The sequence below is a fragment of the Gadus morhua genome, chromosome 2 (assembly GCF_902167405.1).
Source record: "Gadus morhua chromosome 2, gadMor3.0, whole genome shotgun sequence".
In the NCBI taxonomy this organism is placed as follows: Eukaryota; Metazoa; Chordata; class Actinopteri; order Gadiformes; family Gadidae; genus Gadus; species Gadus morhua.
The window spans coordinates 6,437,694-6,464,150 of NC_044049.1; the positions used below are offsets into that span (position 1 = coordinate 6,437,694).

At 42.1% G+C, this 26,457-nt stretch overlaps 1 protein-coding gene across 1 annotated transcript; it reads right to left on the reverse strand.

The window, feature by feature from the left end:
- Window positions 1–1,210: 1,210 nt before the first annotated feature.
- Window positions 1,211–23,422, reverse strand: LOC115561060 (chaperone protein DnaK-like). Its single transcript, XM_030380857.1, has 2 exons — window positions 22,965–23,422; window positions 1,211–2,298 (listed from the first exon to the last, which is right to left on the reverse strand). The coding sequence occupies exons 1-2, from the start codon at window positions 23,263–23,265 to the stop codon at window positions 1,226–1,228; spliced, it is 1,374 nt and encodes a 457-aa protein (XP_030236717.1). The 5' UTR covers window positions 23,266–23,422; the 3' UTR covers window positions 1,211–1,225.
- Window positions 23,423–26,457: the final 3,035 nt, after the last annotated feature.

The following is a 26,457-nucleotide window of genomic DNA, read 5'->3' on the forward strand; positions in this document are numbered from 1 at the left end:
GCCCCATTTTAGGTGTGCTTCAGTACTCCTAAAAAGGTGCTAGCCTCGCCCATGCAAGCGGCCGAGATGAGTTTTCTCAGAAGGGTGGCTGGTGTCTCCCTTAGGGATAGGGTGAGAAGCTCAGCCATCGGTGAGGAACTCGGATTAGAGCCGCTGCTCCTTTACTTTACTTACTTCTTTGTTATTTGGATAACCGTTCTGCTGTTGGTGTTATGGCGCATAACACGTCACAATCTCCTCTCTGGTATTTCCACAACGAGACTTGTAGTGGGGGTTATCTCAGCCATGGTTCAAAGGAATTGGGTGAAAGGAACTTTGGCTTTGACTCCCTGAAGTACATGAACCACGACATGGTGGAGAAAGGGATTGTTGCACGCTGCCGAGGGACCACTGCCTCGGCGCTGCCCGCTGTCAAGGCGGTGGTCCCTCGGCAGCGAGGTTCAAACAGAGCGCATGGTACCGTGGCCGCATGCTGCTCAGGACCACACCCCTACCCTTGACCCACCTCTCTCCTCCTCATTTGCATTAAAGCTAAAGACAACGAAACAGCGCATTTGTGGAAAGCTCAATGTGCGACTGGCTTGTAATGGCTGTAATTCTGTGCCACGGCTGAATTTCGGGAGCGTCGTCAAATACTGTATTAGGGGCCCACTAATATCTAGACAGTCACATGACATGGACGCAGGCCTATAAAAAAGAATGGGCCAAAAAAATGAAGATCGATTAGAAGATCGATTAGTTTTATGTGCTCGCACATAAAACTAGTTATAATAACATAACAATCGTTTCCCTCTACCAACGTAGGAACTACATTTCGGTGTGTGGCGGGGTTGTTAAAGCATGTTCCTAACTGCATGGGCCTCATCCATCACCATCATCTGGAAGTTAGTCTAAAACGTGTACGTATTCAATTTTAAAAGTTTTATCTTTGATATAACAAACAAAATTTGGTTACAACAGACAAAACGTATGGTCCTGAATAAAGCCATGCAGCACCCACCGCCACGTGGTGGGCTGTGGGGAGTGTGGACTCTTTCTGCTGAACTGCTTGCCAGGCCCTACATGTTTAAGTGTAAAAGAACATGTAGTTTATATTTACATTTAGGGCATTTAGCAGACGCTTTTATTCAAATCGACTTACAATAAGTACATTTTGAAGAAGAAAAGTGTGACTGTTTGCTTTTCCTTCATCGTCTTTCCGCTTCCTTAAAATCCTTTTACAAACTTAAGTCTTGGAATAGCCAGCAAAGTCATCTACTAAACCGGTGGTGATTGGAGGGAGGGTATTTGGATTGGTGGTAAAATGGATGCAATGATGATCAGAGAGAGGGGAGGGTTGATTGGATGTAATTTCTACATCAATACCCCTAGAATAAACTAAATCCAGTACACCTCCTTTTTCGTGGGTGGGATCTTTCACATGCTGAATAAAATTTTGATCGTTAAAAAGCTTCTGGAAAAGTTTTGTTTGGACACGGAAATTAAAATCCCCAACTATAATTATTTTATCATGTTTGGGACACATGGAGGACAACAATTCTCCAAACTGAGGATAAAAGGGATCTTGTAAACCTCCGCTCCGCCGATAGACAATCACAGTAAGTAGGTCTTCAGGCTGTCTGATCATAAATGCTAAGTATTCAAACGATGTAAAAACTCCAAATTGGCGTGGCTCCGATTCTGAATATCTCTCGGAATAAATAACAGCTACCCCACCCCCCTTTCCCGGTCTATTGACGTGTTGAAAGATGAAACCATTTGGACAAGACTCTCTCAAGTTATTGTCAGCAGTATCGTCATCAAGCCAGGTTTCAGTTAAAAACACAAAGCTAATATTTCTTTCAGAAATCAAACCTTTCGAATTAGCGAATTTATCACCAGAGAGGGATCGAATATTCAAAAGTGCAAAGTTTATCTTCATGGGGATGATGGGTATACACACCTCCTTCAACTCCTTCAGCTGGTGTTGGTACTCCTCTTTCTCCGCTAGCTGGTTGTTCTCCAGCCAGAGGATGGCCTGCTCACACTTCTCCTCCACCTTCTCCCTCTCCTCCTCACTCACTCTGTCCTTCAGGTTGTCCTCCCGCAGGCTGCTCTTCATGTTGAAGGCGTAGGACTCCAGGGCGTTCTTGGCCGCTATGTTCTCCCTCTGTTGCTCGTCTTCTACTTTGTGTTGGTCTGCTTCCTGAACCATCCTCTCGATGTCTTCCTTGCTCAGGCGGCCCTTGTCGTTGGTGATGGTGATCCGGTTCTGTTTGCCCGTGCTCTTGTCCACAGCAGACACGTTCAGAATGCCGTCTGCGTCGATGTCGAAGGTGACCTCGATCTGAGGTACCCCTCTATGACTATACTGTTAGTCATAGAGTTTAGTTATATCAGACACCAAAACGTCTCTGGCCGGTTAATATATATACGATAAACAAGATAAGAATGTGTATATCCTTAATCTCACAGTTTAATCCCTTGTCATAATTACATTGTGTATGGAGTTTTAATCCCAAACCTCCAACCTGGAATTCATTTCACTTAAATGTATTAAATAGGTGGCATGATCAGGAGGTGGAGGGTTGGCTGGTAACCGAAAGGTTGTAACATTTTAACTAGCTTGTAGCTTAAAATGAGCTGCTGACCGCTGCAATGCTGGCCGGACTGTATCTTACTATCTATGACCCTCCCAAAACCTCTCCCACACGTGCCACCCAGCCAGTCAAGATATGCTAGTTGACGTCACAGCGACACAGACAGTTAGAGTGGAGAGAACACTGTTATTGAGTTATTTCAATTCAGTGATGTGCAAGATGAAGTAGGACGGGCCCAACAAGGACACATCTTCCACAGAGTAAAGGATACCCTGACTTTTGTCAGGGTATCCTTTACTCTTGCAACGGTCTATTTTATAAAAATATTGATTTTGCGGCATCCTCAGGAGGTGGAGCCGGTTGGCTGGTAAGCGGATGGTTGCTAGTTCGATCCCCTAGCTCCTCCTAGCTGAGGGTTGAGTACGTCCTGAGCAAGACCCCTCTCCCTTACTGCTCCCGACGAGCTGGCTGTCGCCTCGCATGGTTGACACCGCCGTCGGTGAGTGTATGTGTGCAGAGATTGGGGAGTTTTAGGCAATACTGTAAAGCGCTTTGACTGGCTACTAGTTAGAAAAGCGCTACATAAATGCAGTCCATTTACCATTTTTATTTTAGCACAATCTAAATCATCATTAAAAAACTTCTCGATTAGACTAGAATAGGGTAGACTGAGTACAGTTGGATACACCTCACACAAATTAAACTATTAAAAGACACCAAAAAATAAATTATTTTAGACTTAACATATTTTCAGGGTGTGTGCCAAAATATAACCAAGGATTTATATCTTGAAGGTGTCTAATTCTTATACAATCAATCAAATAAAAAAAGTGCACTTTTGTCTCAACTGTACCCTCACTGAAAAATGGTAGGGTACAGTTGAGACAGTCGCGGGTACAGTTGAGACTCCATTGAAAACAATGGAAATGTTACATGCCAGTCTTTGCAGTCTTTGTCTTTGTATTTAAATCATTGAAATAATTATGTGTTCATGTGTTTTTCTAATGTATTAGGTTAAAATACCATAGACTACAACCCATAAGTCTATAATCAATGTCATTTACATCACACCATCTATTAATAGCAGGGTAAAGCAAACAACAAACATCCACTTTTTAAGCTTAGCCTAGGCTACACTTATTAATTTTTTCAACTCATCAATGTCATCATATAATATTAAAAAACAAATAACTTATAACAAATAACTTATAACAAATATAATAACAAATATAATAACAACAATAACATAATTTCTTCCTCATGTAGCGGCCCAATGTAGAAAGCGGTATGCCAAAGATCTCAGCGACCTTCCTGTATGACAATCCTGACTCAATAGACCTGGAAGCCCTCTCTGGCCCCGTCCACACGAAGCCGATTTCATGGCGAAACCGCAAAGGTCTTGTACGGTTCGGCCTTGCGTCCACACGAAGCCGGCGAATCCGCTGACCGAAACGGCAAACTTCTGAAACCACCCTCGGAGGTGGTTTCAAATCTATCCGGTTTCGTTTTGGTTTCGTGTGGACGCCTGAAACCGACTGAAACAGCAAACCATGACGTCATCGCCCCACCCCTCGACCTCCTAGCCAATGGCTCTTAAGCCCGCGGAGTCTCAGAAATCCCAACAAAATCCCAACGTTCTGCAGCATATCATGTCCCTTGTTGGGTTGCTAAGCCATTATTTATTGAGAATCTAGTTCGCCTTCGTAGAAGAGCTGTTTGTTTATGTTGTTAGTGGTTCGGGGGGCAGCCTTTATGCGCATGCTCGCCTCTTCTTCTTCTGGAGTTGTGTACCAGAAGCAGCGCCCCTTATGGGCCTGGAATGTTTACTACAGCGTTTCTACAGATCTATCCGGTTTCGCTTGGCTTCGTCTTTACGGAGACACTTCGAAACCGGATAGATCGAAACCGTAACGGTTTCGCCCGTTTCGGCTTCGTGTGGACGGGGCCTTAGTCCTCTGGTGGCACTCCCCTATTTGTAGACCTAACTCTCGATCGTGGCATCCTGTAACAGGCATAGTACAAATAAGTTAGTAAGCAAGTAGGGAAATAAATAAATAAATAAATAAATAAATAAATAAATGCAAAGTCCCCCCCCCCCCCCCCCCCCTCTCTCTCTCTCTCTCTCTCTCTCTCACAAACACACACACCACAATAATTTAGGCTACTGCCAACGTTTGTACCATTATTTTTTTGGAAGGAACATAAACATTTTACACCTAATTGTATTATGTAATGTCTAAATGACAATATAAATATACTAGCTACACAAAAAAACCTTAAAACACGCTTTAAAAAGTATAGTCTATTAGTTAATGTGTAAAGCTGCCTATAGGATGATCTGTCTCAACTGTACTCGTTTAACCACTTGTTGTATTTCACTTTAAACTTTGAAGTTTTGGCAACATTCATACAAGTAAAATGCACAGATTCATAATATACAGTTGAAATATATATATACACAATATATATACATCAATATGAATTCACAAATGTCTTTAATTTGGTCTAATTGTGATTCAAACCCTGTTGTCATAAACGGGCAAGCGCTTCACATGTAACGCAACGGAGTTCTAGGTCGGGTAAAGTTGAGACGATGTGTCTCAACTGTACCCCGATGACCTCCTGGCACATTACACAGTATTACGTAATGCCCTTCAATGCAACTATGCCATGCAATATATCTATTTTTAGAGCACAAACTAACGTTTACAAATATGCAACATTACTTTTTGAGTCACGAAGGGGTAAGAAGGTATTCATTTCGAAATGGACATGGTGAAGTCAAAATCTTACCTGCAAAAACAGACTTTTGCCGATAACTTCGTAGCGGAGCCACACACACAGTTCAAATCTCCCACGCTGAAAGAGGACGTCTATACGCATGTGCAAAGCAAAAATCAGCGCAGAAGCATGTTTGCGCGCTAAAGATATTGCGGATGTCTCAACTGTACCCTGTACTCAACTGTACACAGGCTGTGTCCCAATTCATAGGACGCATCCTTCGTAGACCGCGTCCTTCGAAGGATGCGGCCTTCGTAGACCGCGAAGGACACTCCGAAGGCCGAAGAAATGGGACGGTCTAGCCTACGGAGCATTTCTGGTTTACGTAACAAACCGTTACCGCCCTTTCACTTGCGTGACCACGCTGCTCCTGTCACCTAGCAACCCTGACAGCTGAACTGACCTGTTAACAGAAGTTAAACCAGACAGCGCGAAAAAAAGAAACCAACAAAAATTATTATTGATCATTATTTTTTTGTATATAGTAGTTTTATAATAATTGTTGTAAATAGTCACATGAATGTTTGTTGCAAATAGTTTTATTGTTGTATATATGTTTTATACAAATACATTAGTCAATACAAAAAAGTTAGTAAGGGTTTTAATAAATAGTTAATCAAAAAAGTTAGTTAAATAAGTTAGTTTCAATAAATATGTAAATAATAAACAATGTGTTAAATATAACAGACCATAAGTTATTTGTCCACCAAACGCTCCAAAATTGAGAAAAACCTATCCATTCTTTCCCTGCTTTCCTGGGTCCAGTTGCACCAGCAGAACGTAAGGTCCCACTTAGGCTACGTTGAACGTAAATAACCCAAACGTTCGACTTTACACTCTACTAAAAAAATAGCAGTTGCACCAAGCAGATAGTTTTAACGTAACACTAAGTTATAACTTATCTTTTACACCTCCCCTCTAGCTGGTGTAAGTTCCATACTAACGATAAAGAACCGTTAAAAGAAAAGAACGTAAAAAGATTTCAACACTAACGCAGGGTAAAGATGGCTATTCGTTTTGAGCAATGGGAAGAGGAGTTTCAACGCGGTTTGCGCCGGGAACAGATTGTCCGTGACCGTATCGATCCATTTCTTTATTATGATGATGTTGAATTATATGCGCGATTTCGGTTTTGCCGGGCGGAATATATTTATTTATTTATTATAAAATCCGCCATCAAATAGCTTAACCTCACGCCTATACCGTCCAAGCAAATTTTAGAGAATAAATGACTGAAACGGTTTTGTTTGCCCTCTCATTTGGGTGCTAACGCGTCTTCACTCCGGTAAGGTGGAAACTTGCCCGTATTTCCTGTTTACATTGTTATCTGTCAATGATTGGCTTGAAATTATCTAAACGTCATTAAAAGCGACACTAGTACACTTTATGCACTACTAGTAACGTTACAACTTAAGTTATGGTGGTGCAACCAAAATTTAGAACACCTTTAGTTTGACACTAGCTACGTCGACCGTATGGTTAACTGTCCGTCCACACCAGAAGCGAATTGAGCGACCAAATCGCCGGAAGTCATTCACTTTCTATGGGCAAGAGCGACCAAAGCGACCAACGCTACCAGCGGCCAAAGTTGAGCGACCAGAGCGTCAAAAAGAAGTTGAAAACTTTTTAACTTTATGCAAATGACTATTATTCGCTTCAGCGGCCAAACACTGACAGCCAATCGGAATGTAGACGCTCTTCGCTTGCGTGGATCCCAGGGAACATCGGCAGACACTTTGGTTCCTACCTACCTTTATTCACTCACTGAACAAAATGTCGGCTGAAGTATTAATCGCGGCTGTAACTGGGCACCCGGTGTTGTACGAACCCACCCCTTTTCAGTTCAGAGATCGAAACGCCGTAGTGGTTTGGATATCAAGTGATGATAAGCGGGAGTATTTATAGGCTACATCTAGAACGTTCGTATTTAAGCGGGAATCATTTTAATTTGCTCTCCATGCCACCAATCTAACCAACCAATCGCGTGTAGCATGCTTTAAACAAAACCAAAAAAGTTTTTGAAATCGTCACATAAACAAACTAATCGACAAGACGAGGGATAAATGACAAGGGATATATCTAGTCTAGATAGATAGAAAGCCTAGTCAAGTCTTTATTAATACCAAACGACACAAATCGTCGGGAATCCATTTAGGTGGTTCGGCCCACACAGGACAGTAGCCTACAAGACCACACAGAACAAGTCTGACTGGACATACACACAATACATCACATTAAAACTAGACACGCGTTGATAGATAGACAGAAAAGCCTAGATAGATCGATATGTTCCATTATTTGCCTTGCGGAGCCAACCAGTCCTGTGCGCGTATGCAAATTAGCCATGTGCGCGTATGCAAATTAGCCATGTGCGCGAATGTCTATTTGTTTTGAATGCGACGAATGAGTGCAGATCATGATTTGCAGATCCAGATCAGTGAAACATATTTTAACTACTACAGCACGCAGGGTTTTTTGTTCTCGGTTGTAATTAGCCTACATTTTAGGATTTTTTTTGTATTGGGGGGAATCACTGTCCTACTTGTTGTCGAAGCACTTTATCGAACAAGCAAAACCGTCTCGGCAATATGGCCAAGGTGTATGGGAGAGTTCACTATTTGATATGGCTGTCTGTAGGGCCTACTAAACGCATACGGCTCCTTTAAATGCGTCTGCATAATTGAATTGTACGTCATGAGCGACTTGAGCGACCAAAGCGAACAGAAAAATTCGCAGCGAAACTTTGTGAGCGCTCCTGGTGTGGACGTACAGTGGTTAAGGCAGACTTTACACCCGAACTTATGATCGGCTTTACGTTCTGCTGGTGCAACCGACTGCTGGGCTTTCCTCTCCTCTGCCTCCCCCCTTTGTAGCCTCGTGTCCTCTTTTATTAACTGGAACATTTACATCTTACATTTACATTTAGGGCATTTAGCAGACGCTTTTATCCAAAGCGACTTACAATAAGTACATTTGTCATAAGAAGTGCATCAATATATCGCTGTCGGTACAGAAAGGATGTTCATAGAACCAAGTGCAAGTACCACAATCGCTAGGCTAACCCATTCCCCGTGTTACAGCCATGATAGCAGCTACTGCAGTTGCTACACAGTTAAGTACTATAATACAATACAACACAGTGTACAATGGTGGCCAGAAGGGGGAGGGTGGCTATGCAGTCGAGGTGGACTCTGAACAGGTGAATCTTGAGTCCTTTTCGGAAGATAGTGAGCGACTCTGGAACATGTCTTCCTCTCTGTCCCTCTTTCTGGACCTTGGCCCTCGCTGTCTTTCCTCCTCCTGATCCTTGTCCTCCACCTCCTGATCCACCACTGCTGTACTTGGCCCTGGTGTGTTCTCAGGGATGGAGGCAATTAGGACAGGGGGGTTGGTGGAATGCCTCTGTCCCAATCCAATACCTTATCCATGGGGACAAACCAGGGCCAAGTGGCAGCAGTGGGTTTCCCACATACCCCCTCTCCTGACCCTGGATACTTGCAATCCTAAGGCAGAGGAAATCAATCATGGCAGTTAACAACAAGAGCAGTATCAAAACAAATTTCAGCAAAAGTTTTTCTTTGCCTGCGGGGGAGTCACCTTCCCCTGCAGGCCTATTTCCTCCAGAATTGTCCTAAACACAGAGACATTATTAATCACAGAAAACAAGAGACACTTTTATCAATCATGTTAATAGCCCATGTTAACAATAGGCCATTTATAATATATATATTTGACCATCTTGTAAAGGTTACATTTAAATTAGCCCTCATCCTATATGAAGCCCATAATAATAAGACAACCAGTAGAAGTCAAAACACCCTTTTTCTTTGTGTGTTTTTCTAGTGCTGTCTAGTACTGATGCGAGCTGTGACCTTTTTTGTCTTTCTTTCTTTAATAACCCAAAATAGGACATCGTAGTAAACGATTTCTGGGGATGTTGTATCCGTCCTGCTGTTTAATGAGGGCTAATTTAACTAACCTTTAAAAGATGGTCAAATGAAGATATATAAATGGCCTATAATAATTTTTATAAACTAACTTACGATATAAATAAACGATTGTTTCTTTACCCCCAAGCCACACTTGCTGAGTAGGCCTATTTCACCCCGGTGAACAGCTCATCGTTCTCCCCCCTCAATAGAATAAATGCTGGCTCCCTAAACGAAAACCAAATGTTAGAATTAGTTTTGCTTTACACTACCAAACAAAAGCAGCTTAAATAGCAAAATAACCAAGTTAACTGTGTAATCAATCCCAACGTCTGTAACGTTACGGTCTGAAAACCAGGGTCCACAACCAGGCCCCCAGGATAGGCATATACTTCCGCAATCCACCCGTGCTCAGAGGCCAAGCCTGGTATTGCAGCTGTTTTAGCTGGGAGTGGACGGGGGTCCGTCATTTCATGTGGCCCAGAAGTAGATATCGCCGTCCACTCCAATACAAGTGGGGAACAGGATTGTGTCTCCGCAAAAAATGTCTGGATATCAATCAAAGGCTCATAATTATCTTTCTACCCTGTTCTAAAAAAATGTAAGTTTTTTCTTTTCAAAACGCCTCCTCAAGCGTTTTATTAGCAGTTGATGTTGGGTGGGCAGCTGAAAGGAGCCGTACTGAAACAAACGGCTCCTTGCTATGGACCTATTTTGAAGTGCACGGCTCCATTAAAGGTCCCATGACATGAAAATCTCACTTTGTGAGGTTTTCTAACATAAATATGAGTTCCCCTAGCCTGCCTATGGTCCCCCAGTGGCTAAAACTTGCGTTTGGTGTAAAACTAGCACTAGCTGTTCTGCTCGCCTTTGAAAAAACGGAGGCTCAAGCGCGCTGATTTGGAATGTCTGTTCTCATGACGTCATCAGGAATCTCAGCTCCTCCCCTTACTCTGCCTGGCCCGCCCAGAGACGTTGGCCCGCCAATGAGACTCGACCGTGCGAGGGCCACGTACGTGTGTGTGTGTGTGTGTGTGTGTGTGTGTGTGTGTGTGTGTGTGTGTGTGTGTGTGTGTGTGTGTGTGTGTGTGTGTGTGTGTGTGTGTGTGTGTGTGTGTGTGTGTGTGTGTGAATACACACACTGTAACGCAAGTGTTTCTTGTCGGTTCTATGATGTGTCTTGTATTTCCACAACGAGACTGTCGTGGGGGTTATCTGAGCCATGGTTGAGAAGGAATTGGGGGAAAGGCTTGACTCGCTGAAGTAGCCTACATGAACTGCGACATGCCGCCGGTTGCCGCGAGGCACCATCGCCCGGCAGCGGGCAGGCAGCTATGGCAAGCCGAGTGTGCCACAATTCGACTTCAATTAAACGCGTTCTGAAACGCCAGCACGCGTGCCCAGAACGCGTTTTGGTTTTCCAGAACGCGTTCCGGCGTTTCAGCGCGCTCGCCCAGAACGCGTTCCGGCGTTTCAGCGCGCGCGCCCAGCGTTTCAGCGCGCGCGCTCAGAACGCGTTTTGGCATTTCAGCGCGCGCGCCAATAACGCGTTCCGGCATTTCTGCGCGCGCGCTCAGAACGCATATTAGCATATTAACAGCACGCGTGCTGTTAATATGCTAATGCACTCCTCCCCTCAATTTTCTCAGCCAATAGATTTGAGCCGTTTTCACCTAATCATATGCTAGGGCAAACACACAGACAACATCAGTCGAGACCAGAGCTCTTCTTTCGCGAATCTTTTCTGTTGTGTCGTTCTTAAAGTCGAAAGATGTTAAGATGTTTCAAATTAGGTGGTTAATGTGGAGGTGGTGAACACTACAAGTACATACACTTTGACTATACACTATCTAAGCTACTTGACCGAACATTGTGTATGGTAAGTGCCGTGGCAACTATGATAACATAATTAAAAAATACTTTTATTTATAGCGTATCGTTTATTACATTTAATTATTACAGCATTACATGAGTCAGCTTATTCGTCTTCTGAGTACAATAAAAACAATAAAAGAGTTCAGAAGTTAGAGTTAAAATTCCATTAGAAGTAAATAAGTCCGTCTGAAGTATTAACATGCAGTTGCAGGTTTTAGCCTGTACGTGGTAGTAGCCTATAAGACGAGGTATAATTCACTTCATCAGTTGGAATGAGACCGATAGAAAAAACTATAGATATATATATATATAATATAGGGAGGTGAGGAGATAGATACTACTACAACTGATACTATTGGTAACCAACTGGTAGGTATTGGTACCCAACAGACCAAGCCCTTTAGGAAGACTTCCATCCCGCTCCTGTCACATTACATAAATAGTTGGTGTATAGCCTATATAAATGCAGAAAATATTGCAGCCAAAATTGCCCCCAAAATATTCACAACATTTACCATTTAACCATCCCTTTTCACATTAAACTGGCCTCTACTCTTGATACATTTGTAACTCACCTACAAACTCACTCATAGCCTTTAATTTAGTGAAACGTTTTGGTCACCTTTTTCCTATTTCTTTTTCACAGTGTCTACACGTCAGGTCATGGTGAGGAATATATTAATCATATATTTATATTAGTTAGTTAGTATGTTATTACTATATTGTTATTAAGTGAACATCAGTCCATGTGTTACAAACAAACAGCAGAAATCAAATGCCGGGAGGAGGGAGAAGCCTGTCTGGGCAGGCTCTATACACTGCGGTCCCGGTCCAACCAGCACCTGCCGACAATCTCCTGATTAGGAGTGAGAGAAACTGATTCGCGAAAGAAGAGCTCTGGTCTCGACTGATGTTGTCTGTGTGTTTGCCCTAGCATATGATTGGGTGAAAACGGCTCAAATCTATTGTCTGAGAAAATTGAGGGGAGGAGCGCATTAGCATATTAACAGCACGCGTGCTGTTTATATGCTTATATGCGTTCTGAGCGCGCGCGCAGAAATGCCGGAACGCGTTCTTGGCGCGCGCGCTGAAATGCCAGAAGGCGTTCTGGGCGCGCGCGCTGAAACGCTGGGCGCGCGCGCTGAAACGCCGGAACGCGTTCTGGGCGCGCGCGCTGAAACGCCGGAACGCGTTCTGGAAAACCAAAACGCGTTCTGGGCACGCGTGCTGGCGTTTCAGAACGCGTTTAATTGAAGTCGAATTGTGGCACACTCGGCTTGCCATAGGCAGCAGCAGGCAGCGCGCGGTTCAGTCGACTTCAGGTTGATGTGAAAGTGGAAGAACCAGAGACGTCGCAGAACCCGACAAAGTCGTGTGTGATTCATAATATCGTCTGGACTGGCGCACACAATCTGTTATATGATCCCTTATATATGATGCCTTTGCTGCCCGGCAAAGGGATCTTTGCCGGGCAGCGTTTATGCACCTCCGCCTCCGGCGGTGGTCCCTCAGCGGGGCTCAAGCGGGAGACATTCGCCGCCAACAATCCCTTTCTCCTCCATGTCGTGGTTCATGTTCTTGAGGGAGTCAAAGCCAAAGTTCCTTCCCCCCAATTCATTCTCAACCTTGGCTGAGATAACCCCCAATACGAGTCTCGTTGTAGAAATACCAGAGACGAGAGTCCGACGCGTTATGCGCCATCACACCAACAGCAGAACGGTTATCCAAATAACAAGGAAGTGTACAACACTTGCGTTACAGTCCTGGAGCTCTATATCTAAATAATATAATACATAGATATCTATATCATATAACATATTGTGTGCGCCTCCAGACGATATTATGAATCACAAACGACTTTGTCGGGTTCTGCGACGTCTCTGGTTCTTCCACTTTCACATCAACTTGAAGTCGACTGAACCGCGCGCTGCCTGCTGCCCGCTGCCGGGCGATGGTGCCTCGCGGCAACCGGCGGCATGTCGCAGTTCATGTACTTCAGCGAGTCAAACCAAAGTTCCTTTCCCCCAATTCCTTCTCAACCATGGCTCAGTAACCCCCACGACAGTCTCGTTGTGGAAATACAAGACACGTCAAAGAACCGACAAGAAACACTTGCGTTACAGTGTGTGTATTCACATTGATGTGGACGTTGAAGAACCAGGAACGTCGGAGAACCCAACGCGGTCGTTTGAGATTCATAATATCGGCTCACACAGCTTTTGGCCGTGATAATATATATTATATGATATAGATATCTGTGTAGGCTATATGATAATATTTAGATATAGAGCTCCAGGACTCCCGTGTGTTCTAGAATATTTACAGAACACGGCTAAAGGCTGTGTGCACCTCGCCATTGCGATACATCCACTGTAAACAGAGCGCACGGTACCGTGGCTGCAAGCTGCTCAGGGCCACACCCCCACCCTCCTCCTTGACACGCCCACCGAAACAGCGCATTTGGGGGAAGCTCAATGTGCGACTGGCACGGAGTGGCGGTAACTCTGCACCACGGCTGAATTTCGGGAACGTCTTTGAATACTGTGTTAGTTGCCCACTAATACCTATATTAAAGAATACATAAAATAACATGTCATGGGACCTTTAACTTCCGAATTAAATTAAATTCCGAATTAACTCCATTAACTTCCAAAGTCTGAGATTTGTCCTTTTACTTAACATGAATGGCGTTGAACACGGATATATAACACACATCATTGAAATAGCTGTAACAGGCACGGACGTATTGATTACCTGAATGATTATGGGAGACCTACGTAATTTTCATAATATTGTTAATTGTCTAATATTAACTTTTCAGTTGCGTTGGTAGGTATTTCATTTTCATTTGCTTGTTTAGCTATGTATGACAGGGTTATGGTTAGCTATGTATGACAATTGACAATGTTGGTGTATTACAATTCAATATTTGGGTAGGCTACTCCAACTTCGTTGCTGGTCGATATGTAAACATTTACTTTTATATAAATTATTGATTGCATTCTTCGTAAAATAGTTAGTTGGAAGGAATCTGTTTCTTAAGCAATAACATTGAACTGAATTTTTTAGGCCTATACGTTTACTATGTTACTATGGTATTATATGGAGCAATCTTACATATTTATGAAGTTTCCAGATCAATAAAGTTCTATCTCTTTTTATTTGAACTGCCTGTATGTCCTCTTGATTATAGTATTACAGTGTGTACCTTGGTTATCAGCTATCATAGAATGGTGTCAATGTGGTATTGGCATATATATTCCAGAATTTGAAAAAGGATATGGATATAGAGTGGGTGACTTTATCAGTATACTCAATCGAGATGGCCACAATAATAACCGCTCTTAGATGGGTTGTAGATACTAAGTTGGTGACAATGTGGTATTGGCATATATATGCCAGAATTTGAAAAAGGATATGGATATAGAGTGGGTGACTTTATCAGTATACTCAATCGAGATGGCCACAATAATAACCGCTCTTAGATGGGTTGTAGATACTAAGTTTTATAACAGATAATTCAATACGTGAAGATTTGGTGATAGAGGTAAAGCATCTTCTTTTAAATATTATAAGCCTTGGTTTAGTTATTCAGTTCTGTTGGATTCCAGCCCACCATGGAATATATGGCAATGAAATTGCTGATAAATTAGCTAAAAGATACTAACCTAATTAGAAGAATTTAACCTTAAGTATATATATTTTTTTATTTTATTTTTTATTTATTCATTTCTTTTGTTAGTTTGTTTTATTTTGTTTCGTTAGTTTGGTTTTTTCTTTGAATTTATTTTTACGATTTAAAGTATCATTTGCCAACGTCCTTGTCACAAACTCCTGTGTAGTAGTCAAGTAGGTGGCGGTATATGGGGAAAAACTATGATCCACCACTAAACTAGAAGAAGAAGAAGATCTCTGCATCCGGTACGTCACGGAATAGGTCACGTGTCTTGGCCCCATAACGCGGAAGCAAATCGCTCCTGTATGTTGCCATGCGCCACTGAGCAGGTTTGCATAGGAATGAATGGGCGGCCATTTTCCAGTCCGTGGTCCATCCTTTATTATGTCCATGTCCACAACCCGTGTTCGCGTTGGTCCAATTATCTAACGTTACAGAATAGCAAATAATCTATATAATCGCCACAATTTCGGTCAATATAACCATTTTAACCTCTTAAATTTGAAACTATAGGGCTTAACGGGTGTTCTTAGTTAACGTTACAGCGTCACTAACTGTAACGATACCTTACTTATATTGCCTATTACTTTGATGAAAAAAGTTTTAAGGGCCCTTGTTTTTTTAACATTTGTATCGTTAAACACTCGAGTGACTAGAAACCAAATACTTACATTTAAATGCAGAACTTAAATCGCCATTCTCCGCCATCTCCATTGATTGAGTGCGCAATGAATCTTGGGAGGGATACGTTGGGCCGTGAAGGATACAGCCGATGCATCCTTCAAATCCGGGAAAAGAAGGCTGCATTCGTAGGCCGCATTTGAAGGACCCTTGGAATTGGGACAGCACTTGGCGCGTCGCTGTGACGCAATCTGCGTCGACGCATCCTTCGAATGCAGCCTTCGAAGGATGCGTCCTAGGAATTGGGACACAGCCACAGTCTACCCTACTTGTAGAGGTAAAACTTCATACCATTATGTTCCTGTTATAATAAATTATTGAACAATGAATTTGTATGTGTATTAACAGCTACGAGATAAAATAAACATTCTACAACAAAAAGGATCTCTATTTTATTGCTTCTCCAATGTGGAATAAATTCACCCTAATAAGGGAAAAACGGAAAATGTCTCCTTTTCTTTTTTGCAAACATATTCCACTCAGTCCAACTTTATGCAGTCATTTTGTGACCTTGCATGAACGTATTTATATTTACATAGCAAGGACAAATCCGGTGTAAAATGGATTCGGGATATGTTTGGTATGATAACGAGTTGGAACGTTTGTTTTGGAGCACAAAAACCGTGTATAGACGCATTCTTCAGTTGGCTGTTTTTAGCCGATCCTTGGAACGATAGGGGCATGTGTTATGGTAAAAACTAAGTCGCTATTTTAAACCACTTAAAAGGCTAGAAGTAGAATGTAGAAGATAGATACCTTTGTAAGTTTACAGATTGTTTATTAAAAATGACCTTTTATACACACAATACCATCAGTAGATCATATAAAATGTCCTTTTTAATAAACATCTGTACACTTACAAAGTTACCAATGCGTCGTTGTATACGTTAAGACCCTTATTATACTACCCAAGAAGTGTCGGGCTACTTCTAGCCTATTAAGTGCACAGCAAATCGCAAAGTGTTAAAATCCCAGAGTATTCATGACCAGAGTAGATTTTATACACTTTGGTGTTGAATAGGCACTAAGTACATTTTTTGGGGTGTACCAGAAACACTCTTGGGAGTTGTCTCTAAGTATAATGCTGGTGTAGAGTAATTTAAGTGTTTATTTTAGGATGATGGACTCCCTGAGTGTACAACGGTTGAGTGTCCTACTATCCCGGCGGCACGTCGGTTTAGGTTTCGATTCGTCATTGGCTCGCTGCGCCTTCTCATTGGTTGAATCTAGAGACATGTGACAGTTTGTCCTCTTCCACACTACGCGGCAAACTGTTTCGACAGAGACGGTTGGCTAGAGAGGATCGAATCAATATCGCCAAGGAATTGCTCCGAGTGAACGAAGACATTTTTGAACTTCACGGGAATGTAAACAGGTAAGAAAAGTACCAAGTGAATAATGCACAGGGTTTCTATGTTTGATAGTTAGTTGTGCGTATGTCCTTCATATAGGTCAGAAATTGTATCCATAATGGGTCTTAAGAAGGTATTAGAGGCTTAAATTTAACTTGTTCAAACCTGCAGAAACCCTGAATGCAGAATATTCAGCATTTCTTCGTCTTTTAGATCTGATAACCAACTTATAAATGCTAACGATTTTAGCTAACGTCAAACTTAATGGCCAATGCTAATGAGGCACATGTCTTCAATTTAGCTAACGCCTCGTTACCATTTTTAGCTAATGCTAACGAGGCACGTGGCTTTAATTTAGTGGGAGCGTGTCTATGTTCCCCGGGTCCTATGTTCCCCGGGTCCTATGTTCCCCGGGTCCTATGTTCCCGGACCCCGGGTCCTATGTTCCCCGGGTCCTATGTTCCCCGGGTCCTATGTTCCCCTCTTTGTATGAGACTGGGGAACATAGGACCCTTTTTTTTTTTTTAAAAAGGGTCCTATGATAATAACCTGTTTGTATTTGGCCACCTTTTTAGATGCTGACTATTTATTGACAAGAACTTTTTGAACCTTTTATGTTGTGTCATGTGCTTTCATCAGGTGTATTTCATGCTCAAAGTATGTGCTCTCCCTTTTCAGGTTGGGATAGTGACATGGCCTCACTTCTCCTGCTGGTCTACCTCCTGCCACCACCTCCAAGTGGAAAGAATGGAGCTGTCAAAATCAGTATCCGGGAAGCTGTGGATCGTGTAGTGAAGTTTCACAGGGTAATTGTATCCTGATAATTTTTATTTTATTTTTAAAGGTCCCATGGCATGCCGCCAGAGCTTGTGTGTTGCTGATGGATGTCACAATCTCTGTGTTTGCCAATCTACTTATCGAGTCTTGAAAACAAAATGGCGTCGACGGGTGATCTACTGATGGTATTGTGTGTATAAAATGTAATTTTATTTTTAATAAACAATCTGTACACTTACAAAGTTCTCAATGCCTCGTTTTATATGTTAATACCCTTATTGAACTACCAAAGAAGTGTCGGGCTACTTCTAGCCTTTTAAATGGTTTAAAATAGCGATTTAGTTTTTACCATAACCACTGCCCCATTGTTCCAAGTTTATAGCGTTTTGATAGAATCGGCTAAAAACAGCCAACTGAAGAAAGCGTCTATATGCGTTTTTTTGTGCTCCAAAACAAACGTTTCAACTCATTATCATACAAAACATATCCCAAATCCGTTTTACACCGGAATTCCCCTTTAATTGGTTGACAGGGACACATTTATTTATTTATTTTCAAGTTGTTTGTTACATCATATAAATGTAAAACTAAAAATGGTTCTTGATGTAAAATAATTAAAGTTTAACTATAATGTTAACTATATTATATATGTATGCACTGTAACAACAACAGCAGCAAGAATCTAATGTGTAGACTATTCATTCATGAAGTGTTGATAATTCACCTCAAAGGTGTTGGTTGTACACCAGTCAGAGTACATTCTCACTCTAGAAGTATTAAATAATCAGCTCTGCGAAGTGCTACAAAGCACTGACTTGGAGTACATATTTTCTCTCTCTGGGGTTCTAGGTTTACACTGCAGGTGTAAGGAAGCACTGAATGAGTGCCCAAAAGTACCACTAATAGAGTACATTTGCACTCTCAAAGTGTTCAAATGTAACTCTAAATTTGGAGTACATATTTTGCTCTTCTAACAGTGTTCAGCGAACACTGAACTCTTGGACCTATATATACCCAGAAATGAGTGTTAAATGTACACCCATAGAGTACAATGTACACTGTGATATTTGCTGTGTGGTTTAAAATAGAGATTTAGTTTTTACCATTACAAATGCCCCCATCGTTCCAAGTTTATAGCGTTTTGGTAGAATCAGCTAAAAACAGCCAACTAAAGAATGCCTCTATACACTTTATTGCTCCCAAACGAACATCCCAACTCGTTACCATATTAAACATATCCCAGATCCATTTTACACCGGATTTGTCCTTTAATGGTACGCGCTCTACGCTGAGAACCACGGGGGGGCCCAAGAAATACCCTTTTAATCCATAACAGTCATATTGATCATATTCAATTCAGTCCAACAGTCTGCTTTAGTCCACCTCCTCGATGGTGGGCCCCTGGGGGCCAGCTCTGGCCTGCTCTCCACAGCTGGTGGGAGTGCCACAACGTGACACTGGGGATCAGAGTGAGCGCTACCTCGGGAGTCATCCTGCTGATAGTGAGAACGTCGTAGCCAGAGTTGATGAAGTTCCCCGTGTACTGCTCCAACTGGAACTCCCTCAGCCACAGGTAGATCGCCTCCGCATCCTGGGGGAGAGAGAGACAGACACACAGGTTGAGAGCAAGACAGGCAGGAGGACATACAGATAGACAGATGACAAATGGAAAGGAAGGCGGACGGACAGACAGACAAGACAAACGCACAGAGAGGCATACAGACAGACATGCACATGGCGAGGCAGACACAAACAGACAGATTGCTATAGCAGACAGACGGACAGATTGCTATGCAGACAGACAGACAGATTGAGAGGCAGCCAGACATGCAGACCATGTATAAACAATTAATTAATACACAATATTATTCTGTACACATTATTACTTTTAGGCATACTCAGTCGGGGGGGAACCAATATACTATAGCGGTGGGTGTCTTGAAAGGCGCCTCTAAATTAAATGTATTATTATTATTATTATCCCACGGTCCTTGCCCTTCAGTAGCTGCTGTTGGTGGACAAACTGCCGGGTGAAGCCCTGCTCGGGCGCCCTCTGGTGGTCCACAGGCTGCCTGCGTGGCGTTCCTGTTGCAATACAGAACAATCAGTTTTGTTCCTTTTTTTATATATTATAGTCACACGCGCATTAGCGAACTTGAGCAGAAGTCTGTGGTAGCCGTGAACTGCTTTGAGTCAAGGCATCCTCAAGTGTGAAACAGGTAACAAATAACCATGTCATTAAATTATACAGATAAAGGATATGCAGGAGATATAGATGTGCTATATGGGAGTTTACAGATAAAATATAAGTGTTAGAAATGAGAGTTATGTCTTCATAATAGCAACATTTATTAAGAAATTAAAATAATGTTGACAGTTCCAATCGTTACAACATTTAAACAATAATATAATCTGTAAAAAAAATATATGTTGAAGTCGAACACAAACAAACACAGACACACAGACACAGACACACACACACACACACACACACACACACACACACACACACACACACACACACACACACACACACACACACAGGCTCAGTCCGCACTCCAAAACCAAACCAAATAAACAGATCAGTCCAAGGGGCTGATCCTGCTGCTGGGATGCATAACGCAGAACCAGATCTGTGACAGAAACAAGAAACATGACTTACTGAATGAAATAGGCTCCATACGCCCTGTCACCATACAGGAAATTGAGAGGTTACTGATAACTAATCGTCCAGCGGCACACCAAGTTTAATACAATGAACACACAAAGCATTTTTAATATACAGCTAACCCGTAAATAATATAAATATTATAACCATGAGTCCATGACCAAAGTGACGAGGACGCCAGCGCGCTAAAGAGTTGAGGAAAGCCCTATATACAATTTCCTTTAATCGACATTTTGGACTAATTTTACCCTTCGTATTTTAGTTAGCGCAAACATTTTAATGTCCTGATTATTATAAACAATTTAAACGTGCCCGTGGTGTCTGGCTCCTCCTTTGTTATTCACTGTTGCTTTCCACCCGATCAGAGGGAATCCTGTAGGTTTTCTCTTTCCTTTCCCCCCAACCTCCTTACATATTTTCATATTTTTTACATATGTTTATTTTATTTTTTTACATATGTTACAAATTTTTTTTACATATGTTTCTCAGTTTTATTCAAAGGGAGTTATTAAATGGAGAACCCTATCCAGAAGGGTGTCGGGGAAATCCAGAGGGAACAGCGCCTCCCCGAGTGCCCCCGAGGCAATGACCCCCTCATGTGTGAGAGGTTATTCTTCATGCTCAGTGTGTATGATCATGGCAAGCTGCATTATAGGAATAAGGAATAGAGAACCAGATCAAGGTTCTAATTTCTTAAGATGGAATGTGGGATCTACCGGAATTTTCCACATTGAGTGTGAGCAGACGGAAATGTATTCTCTTAAAATGTGTGTGTTAACCTTCGTAATAACAAACACAAACGTCAAACCACATTTTAATGCTGGATCCATCTCAAACAATTGAATCCAACTGGGAATATGTCAGACATATTTGCTTTTTCAAACAGAAACAGTCACGTGACATAGACGCAGGCCTATAAAAAAGCATGGGCCAAAAAAATGAAGATCGATTACTTATGTTATTATATCTCTAGTTCTATAATTGTCGGCTTAGCCATCTAGGCTTCGCCTTATGGGCATGTCCGATGCACGTGCTCGCGCAAGAAGATTTAAAACATAAAATGCTTGTAATGGTTTAATATTCTTATTGTATTTTAATGCTTATTTTTTTGTACGTTTACCATGGTTAATTTTGTTGAGAATTTGCTTTACAGAATGGTTCTTGGGTAAAGTATGAAAACTAGAAATGTTTTTGAGTTATGGTAAAAGATGTGTACAAAATGTATTCAATTTAAAAAGTTTTATTTTTGATAGAACAAATCAAATTTGGTTACAACAGACATAGGGTCCTGAATAATGCCAGCCCCCACCAACACGTGGCGGGCTGTGGGGTTTGTGTACTCTTTCTTCGGAGCTGCTGGTCAGGCTCTACTTTACATGTTAAAAGTGTAGATGAACATTTAGTTTATATTTACATTTAGGGCATTTAGCAGACGCTTTTATTCAAAGCGACTTACAATAAGTACATTTGTCAGAAGAAAAGTGTGACTGTTTGCTTTTCCTTCATCGTCTCTCGGTTTCTTTAAAATCCTTTTACACACTTACGTCTTGCAGTCAAACAGGAAGGTCCTCTCCTAAGCCGGTGTTGATTGGAGGAAAGGTATTGGGATATGTGGTAAAATGGATGCAATGATGATCAGAGCGAGGGAAAGCTTCAATGGATGTAATTCTTACATCAATATCCCTAGTAAAAACTAAATCCAGTGTATTTCCTAGGTTGTGGGTGGCTTTATCCACACGCTGAATACATTTTCGGTCATTAAAAACTTTCAGGAAAAGCTTACAAGGTTTCTTGTTGACATGGAAATTAAAATCCCCAACTATAATGATTTTAGAATGTTTGGGACTCATTCGGGACAACATTTCCCTAAACTGAAGACAGAAGTCTTTATTAGAACATTGGGGTCTTTTTGGTTTACTTTTGGGTGGCCGATAGACAGTCACAGTAAGTAGGTCTTCAGGCAGTTTGATCTTCAATGCTATGTATTCAAACGAAAGAAATGACCCAAATTGAAGTGGTTCCGATACTGAATATGTCTCAGAATAAATAACGGCGACCCCACCATTTTTTCTAACTGGTCTATTGACGTGATGAGAGGTGAAACCATTCGGACAAGACGCTCTCAACGTATTGTCAGCATTACTGTCTTTAAGCCAGGTTTCAGTTAAAAACATAAAGCTAATATTTTTTTCAGAAATCAAACCTTTCAAATGAGCCATTTTATCATCATAGAGGCCTCAAAGATTCAAAAGTGCAAAGTTTATCGGCATGGGGATGATGGGCTGACAAAGCTCCTTCAACTCCTTCAGCTGGTGTTGGTACTCCTCTTTCTCCGCTCGCTGGTTGTTTTCCAGCCAGAGGATGGCCTGCTCACACTTCTCCTCCACCTCCTTCCTGTCCTCCTCACTCACTCTGTCCTTCAGGTTGTCCTCCCGCAGGCTGCTCTTCATGTTGAAGGTGTAGGACTCCAGGGCGTTCTTGGCCGCTATGTTCTCCCTCTGTTGCTCGTCTTCTACCTTGTATTGGTCTGCTTCCTGCACCATCCTCTCGATGTCTTCCTTGCTCAGGCGGCCCTTGTTGTTGGTGATGGTGATCTTGTTCTGTTTGCCCGTGCTCTTGTCCACAGCAGACACGTCAGAATGCCGCCTGCGTCGATGTCGAAGGTCACCTCGATCTGAGGTACCCCTCTCGGAGCGGGCGGGATTCCCGACAGCTCGAACTTGCCCAGCAGGTTGTTGTCCTTGGTCATGGCTCTCTCTCCTTCAAAGACCTGGATCAGGACCCCGGGCTGGTTGTTGTTGTAGATGCTGAAGGTCTGAGTCTGTTTGGTGGGGATGATGGTGTCCCGTATGATCAGGGGCGTCATGAATCCTCCGTCCGTCTCGACACCCAGGGTTAGGGCTGTCCTGCCACGTCTGGGGTAGGCAGTCTGCATGGTGGCCTGCATGGCGGCACCATAAGCCTTGGATGAGTATGGGAGGATGTGGATAGCTTTATGGGAGTTAACAGTTAAAAGATAAGTGCTAGAAATGATTATTAGTTATGTCTTCATAATAGCAACATTTATAAAGAAAATTATAAGAATGTTGACAGTTCCAATAGTTACAACATTTAAATAATAATGTAAACTGTAAAAAAGTATGTTATAATCTATAGGGTTAATCTAATACTACATATTTTGAAATATTTTTCTAAGTATTATTATACATCTATATTATTATATCGATTAACTGACTTTTTAAATGGAGAAAACTAGAACATAGAGAGAGGTAGAGATGCATAGTGTCAAACTGTTAATAATATTTATGGAGATGATTAAAGACAAGTCTATCTATGGCAAGTCTTTCAAAATGTACTTTTCATTAAAAAATAAAACGTTTCTTTACCTTTAAAGTGGAAATGAAGCACTGAGAACTGTGTCAATTTTTTGTTTGTTTTTTCATTTTTGGAAACACATGGATTTTCATCAATACCGAAATTCAAGTAGTTTCACCGTAAAATGACATGTTTATAACGACTTTCGCCTCTAGGGCGCAGCCATGTTTTAAAAACGCAGGCGCTACGTCATCAGAATGGTTGGCTCTTTAAAATAAACATGTCGGATATTGGAAGAAGAACAGTGGGGTCCTTTTGTATTGCCCCTGGCTGTTCAAACGAATTTTATCGGTTAAAGGAGAGCGGTGGAATAGTTCATTTCCATGTAATTCCCGTCAAGAAGCCTGAAGTGCTCCGAAGATGGTTAGCTGCATTGAAACGCCTCAGCCCCCCAATGGGACCAGGGCAGAGAGTATGTAGCGACCACTTTATAGAGGCTGATTACATCGAAGAGGGAGCTTTTTCTGAAGATGGGAGATTTGTTCGCCGTCCCACCAATCGCCTGAAGCCAGATGCTGTGCCAACTATTTTTAATGTTAGTGGATATAGTGCTGGAGACACGGACATACCCGTCAGATCTAGGGTTGCCAACTTTAAGAAATTAAAATAAGGGACGCTCACCACGGGCCCGACTCCTGTGGGGCGGGGCGCCCGCAGCAGTGGTATGTTTTATTTTGTGCTGGTGTTTTTAGTAAAGGGTTGATCAAGAAAGGAATTAGTCATACTTGAAGCTTGAAATGCTTTATTATCATAAAACATTCTCTTATAAAGTGCAGTCAATTAAATCTTGAATGAAATCTCTTTGTGTGGCGTGTGCAGCAATGAACTTTTAAAATATAAACTAAATAAACTGAGAACTTCATGTTACTTTTTAAGTGCATAACTATAGGGACTCTCTTTGAACATTTTTACAAAAAAAACCCAGTACAAATAAACAACAAAAACACTTATGTAAAAAAAGAAAGTGCAAAACATTACTCCTTCCCTCAACATTACTCCTCCCCTCAAAACTGTTACTTCTTTTTCCAGGTGTACTTCTTGTTACTCCTTGCAGCACTGAGTAACTCTTTGTCTTTCAAAGCGCTGTTGTAAAACTCTGAACAGGACTGCTCAAAGTTGAGAGTGATCAGCAGCTCACTTCTCATGAGCTCTGTGGAGCACCTATTCCTGCAGTCACTCCATTTGTTGGCCATTCTGGAGAAGATCCTTTCCACACATCCAGTGGATGCTGGGATGCTCAGGATGTGTCTGGTGATAGACAGCATGTTTGGCAGGTCAGCTACTCGAAAGAGAGCCACCAACCTGGCAGCCACACCTTTGGACTTCCATTCATCTTCAGCATCTTCTTTGAGCCTCTTCAGAATGGGTTTTGCTGTGGAGCATTCATCATAAAGTTCATCCATGTTGACTTTATGGATGACGTTGAGCTTGGTGGTCACCCTCTCAATGTCAGTAAAGGTCATGGTGCCATGGTGCAGAGAGAGAGGTTGCAGTGAGAACAACCAGTAATCTTCCGAAAAGTTGAACCATTTCTCAACATATGAGAGTGCTGTGTTGAGGAATACAGTAAAATCTGCCCTTGCCATGTCAGCATCAAGTGGAAGGAGACACTGCAGCTTCAATTTAGTTAAGTAGCCATAGAACTGTTAATCTCGTCTCTGTGTGAGCTTTTGCTTGAAGTTTTCCATGATGGAATATAACTCAACACAGGTGGTTTCATCACTCTCCAGCTTCTTTACAACTTCCTCAAAGAGAGAGAGGATATTATTGCAGAAAAGAAGGTAAACCTCCACAATGTCTCCATCTTCCTCAGTTGAGTCCTCACTGAAATTTAACAATGCTCGAAGTTGTTTGGGACACTCCTCCCCCCAGGCTGATGAAGTACGATTTCAGTGCAATCCAGGTTTGCATTAGCCGGGTGATGGCTGGATTAAGGGAGAGCCACCTGGTTGTGACATGTCGCAGTATTTCCTGGAACGCAACATCACAAAACCTACAAAACTCTTTGAGTGATTCTCTTCGTTTGGCAGATGTGGAAAAGAAGGCATAGACCTTCAGCACAACATTTTCCACATCTACAGTGAGCTGGTCAAGAGCATGCTTCACTGAGTTGTGCAAAATATGGGCATGGCAGTTTCCTTGCAGCAGATCTTTTTATTACTTCTTCCAGTTGGTGAAGACAGAGTCTTGATTTCCATAATTCACATTTGTGTTGTCTGCAGTGCACTAAATGCTGTCACATGATCCAACGATAAGCCAAATTTGTCAAGCGACTGCTCTGTGAGAGCTACAATCCCAGCAGCGGACTCATCTGCATTTTCAATGAAATCCAGCATTTTGTTGGTGACCCCGCATTCTGGACTGAAGTATTGAACAGCAAGGGGGAACATCTTCCTGTTGCCTTTATTTGATGCATCTGTCTGATTGGAAAATGGGAGGGGTTTATCTGATGTTAGGGCCTTAAGAACATCAGCCACTGCCTTTGGAGCAAGGACATCTTTAACCACTGCCTCTGCCTTTGTTCTCCCTATACATTTATTTTACAATTTTTGAATCCAGGAGAATCTTTTGATTCAGTTTATGTGCACAGTCAACACTGTTGTAGCTGAGGTTGTGTCTGACTGTGTGGTACACCTGTGTCACCTCAGCTGCGGTAATATAGAGAGGAAGAGTGGGATGACATATTGTTGATTAAATTGAACATTTGTCTGCTGCCTGTCTTGTCACTCGAAAATAAGTCAGGTCATCCAAACAGTTAAACCAC

Excerpts from the sequence above, each read along its gene's own strand:
- LOC115561060 (XM_030380857.1), bottom strand. The coding sequence starts at position 23,265 with ATGCAGGCCACCATGCAGACTGCCTACCCCAGACGTGGCAGGACAGCC. Across the intron at positions 2,299-22,964 it reads GACCTTCGACATCGACGCAG|ACGGCATTCTGAACGTGTCT; the intron begins GCGGCATTCTGA and ends ACATCGACGCAG.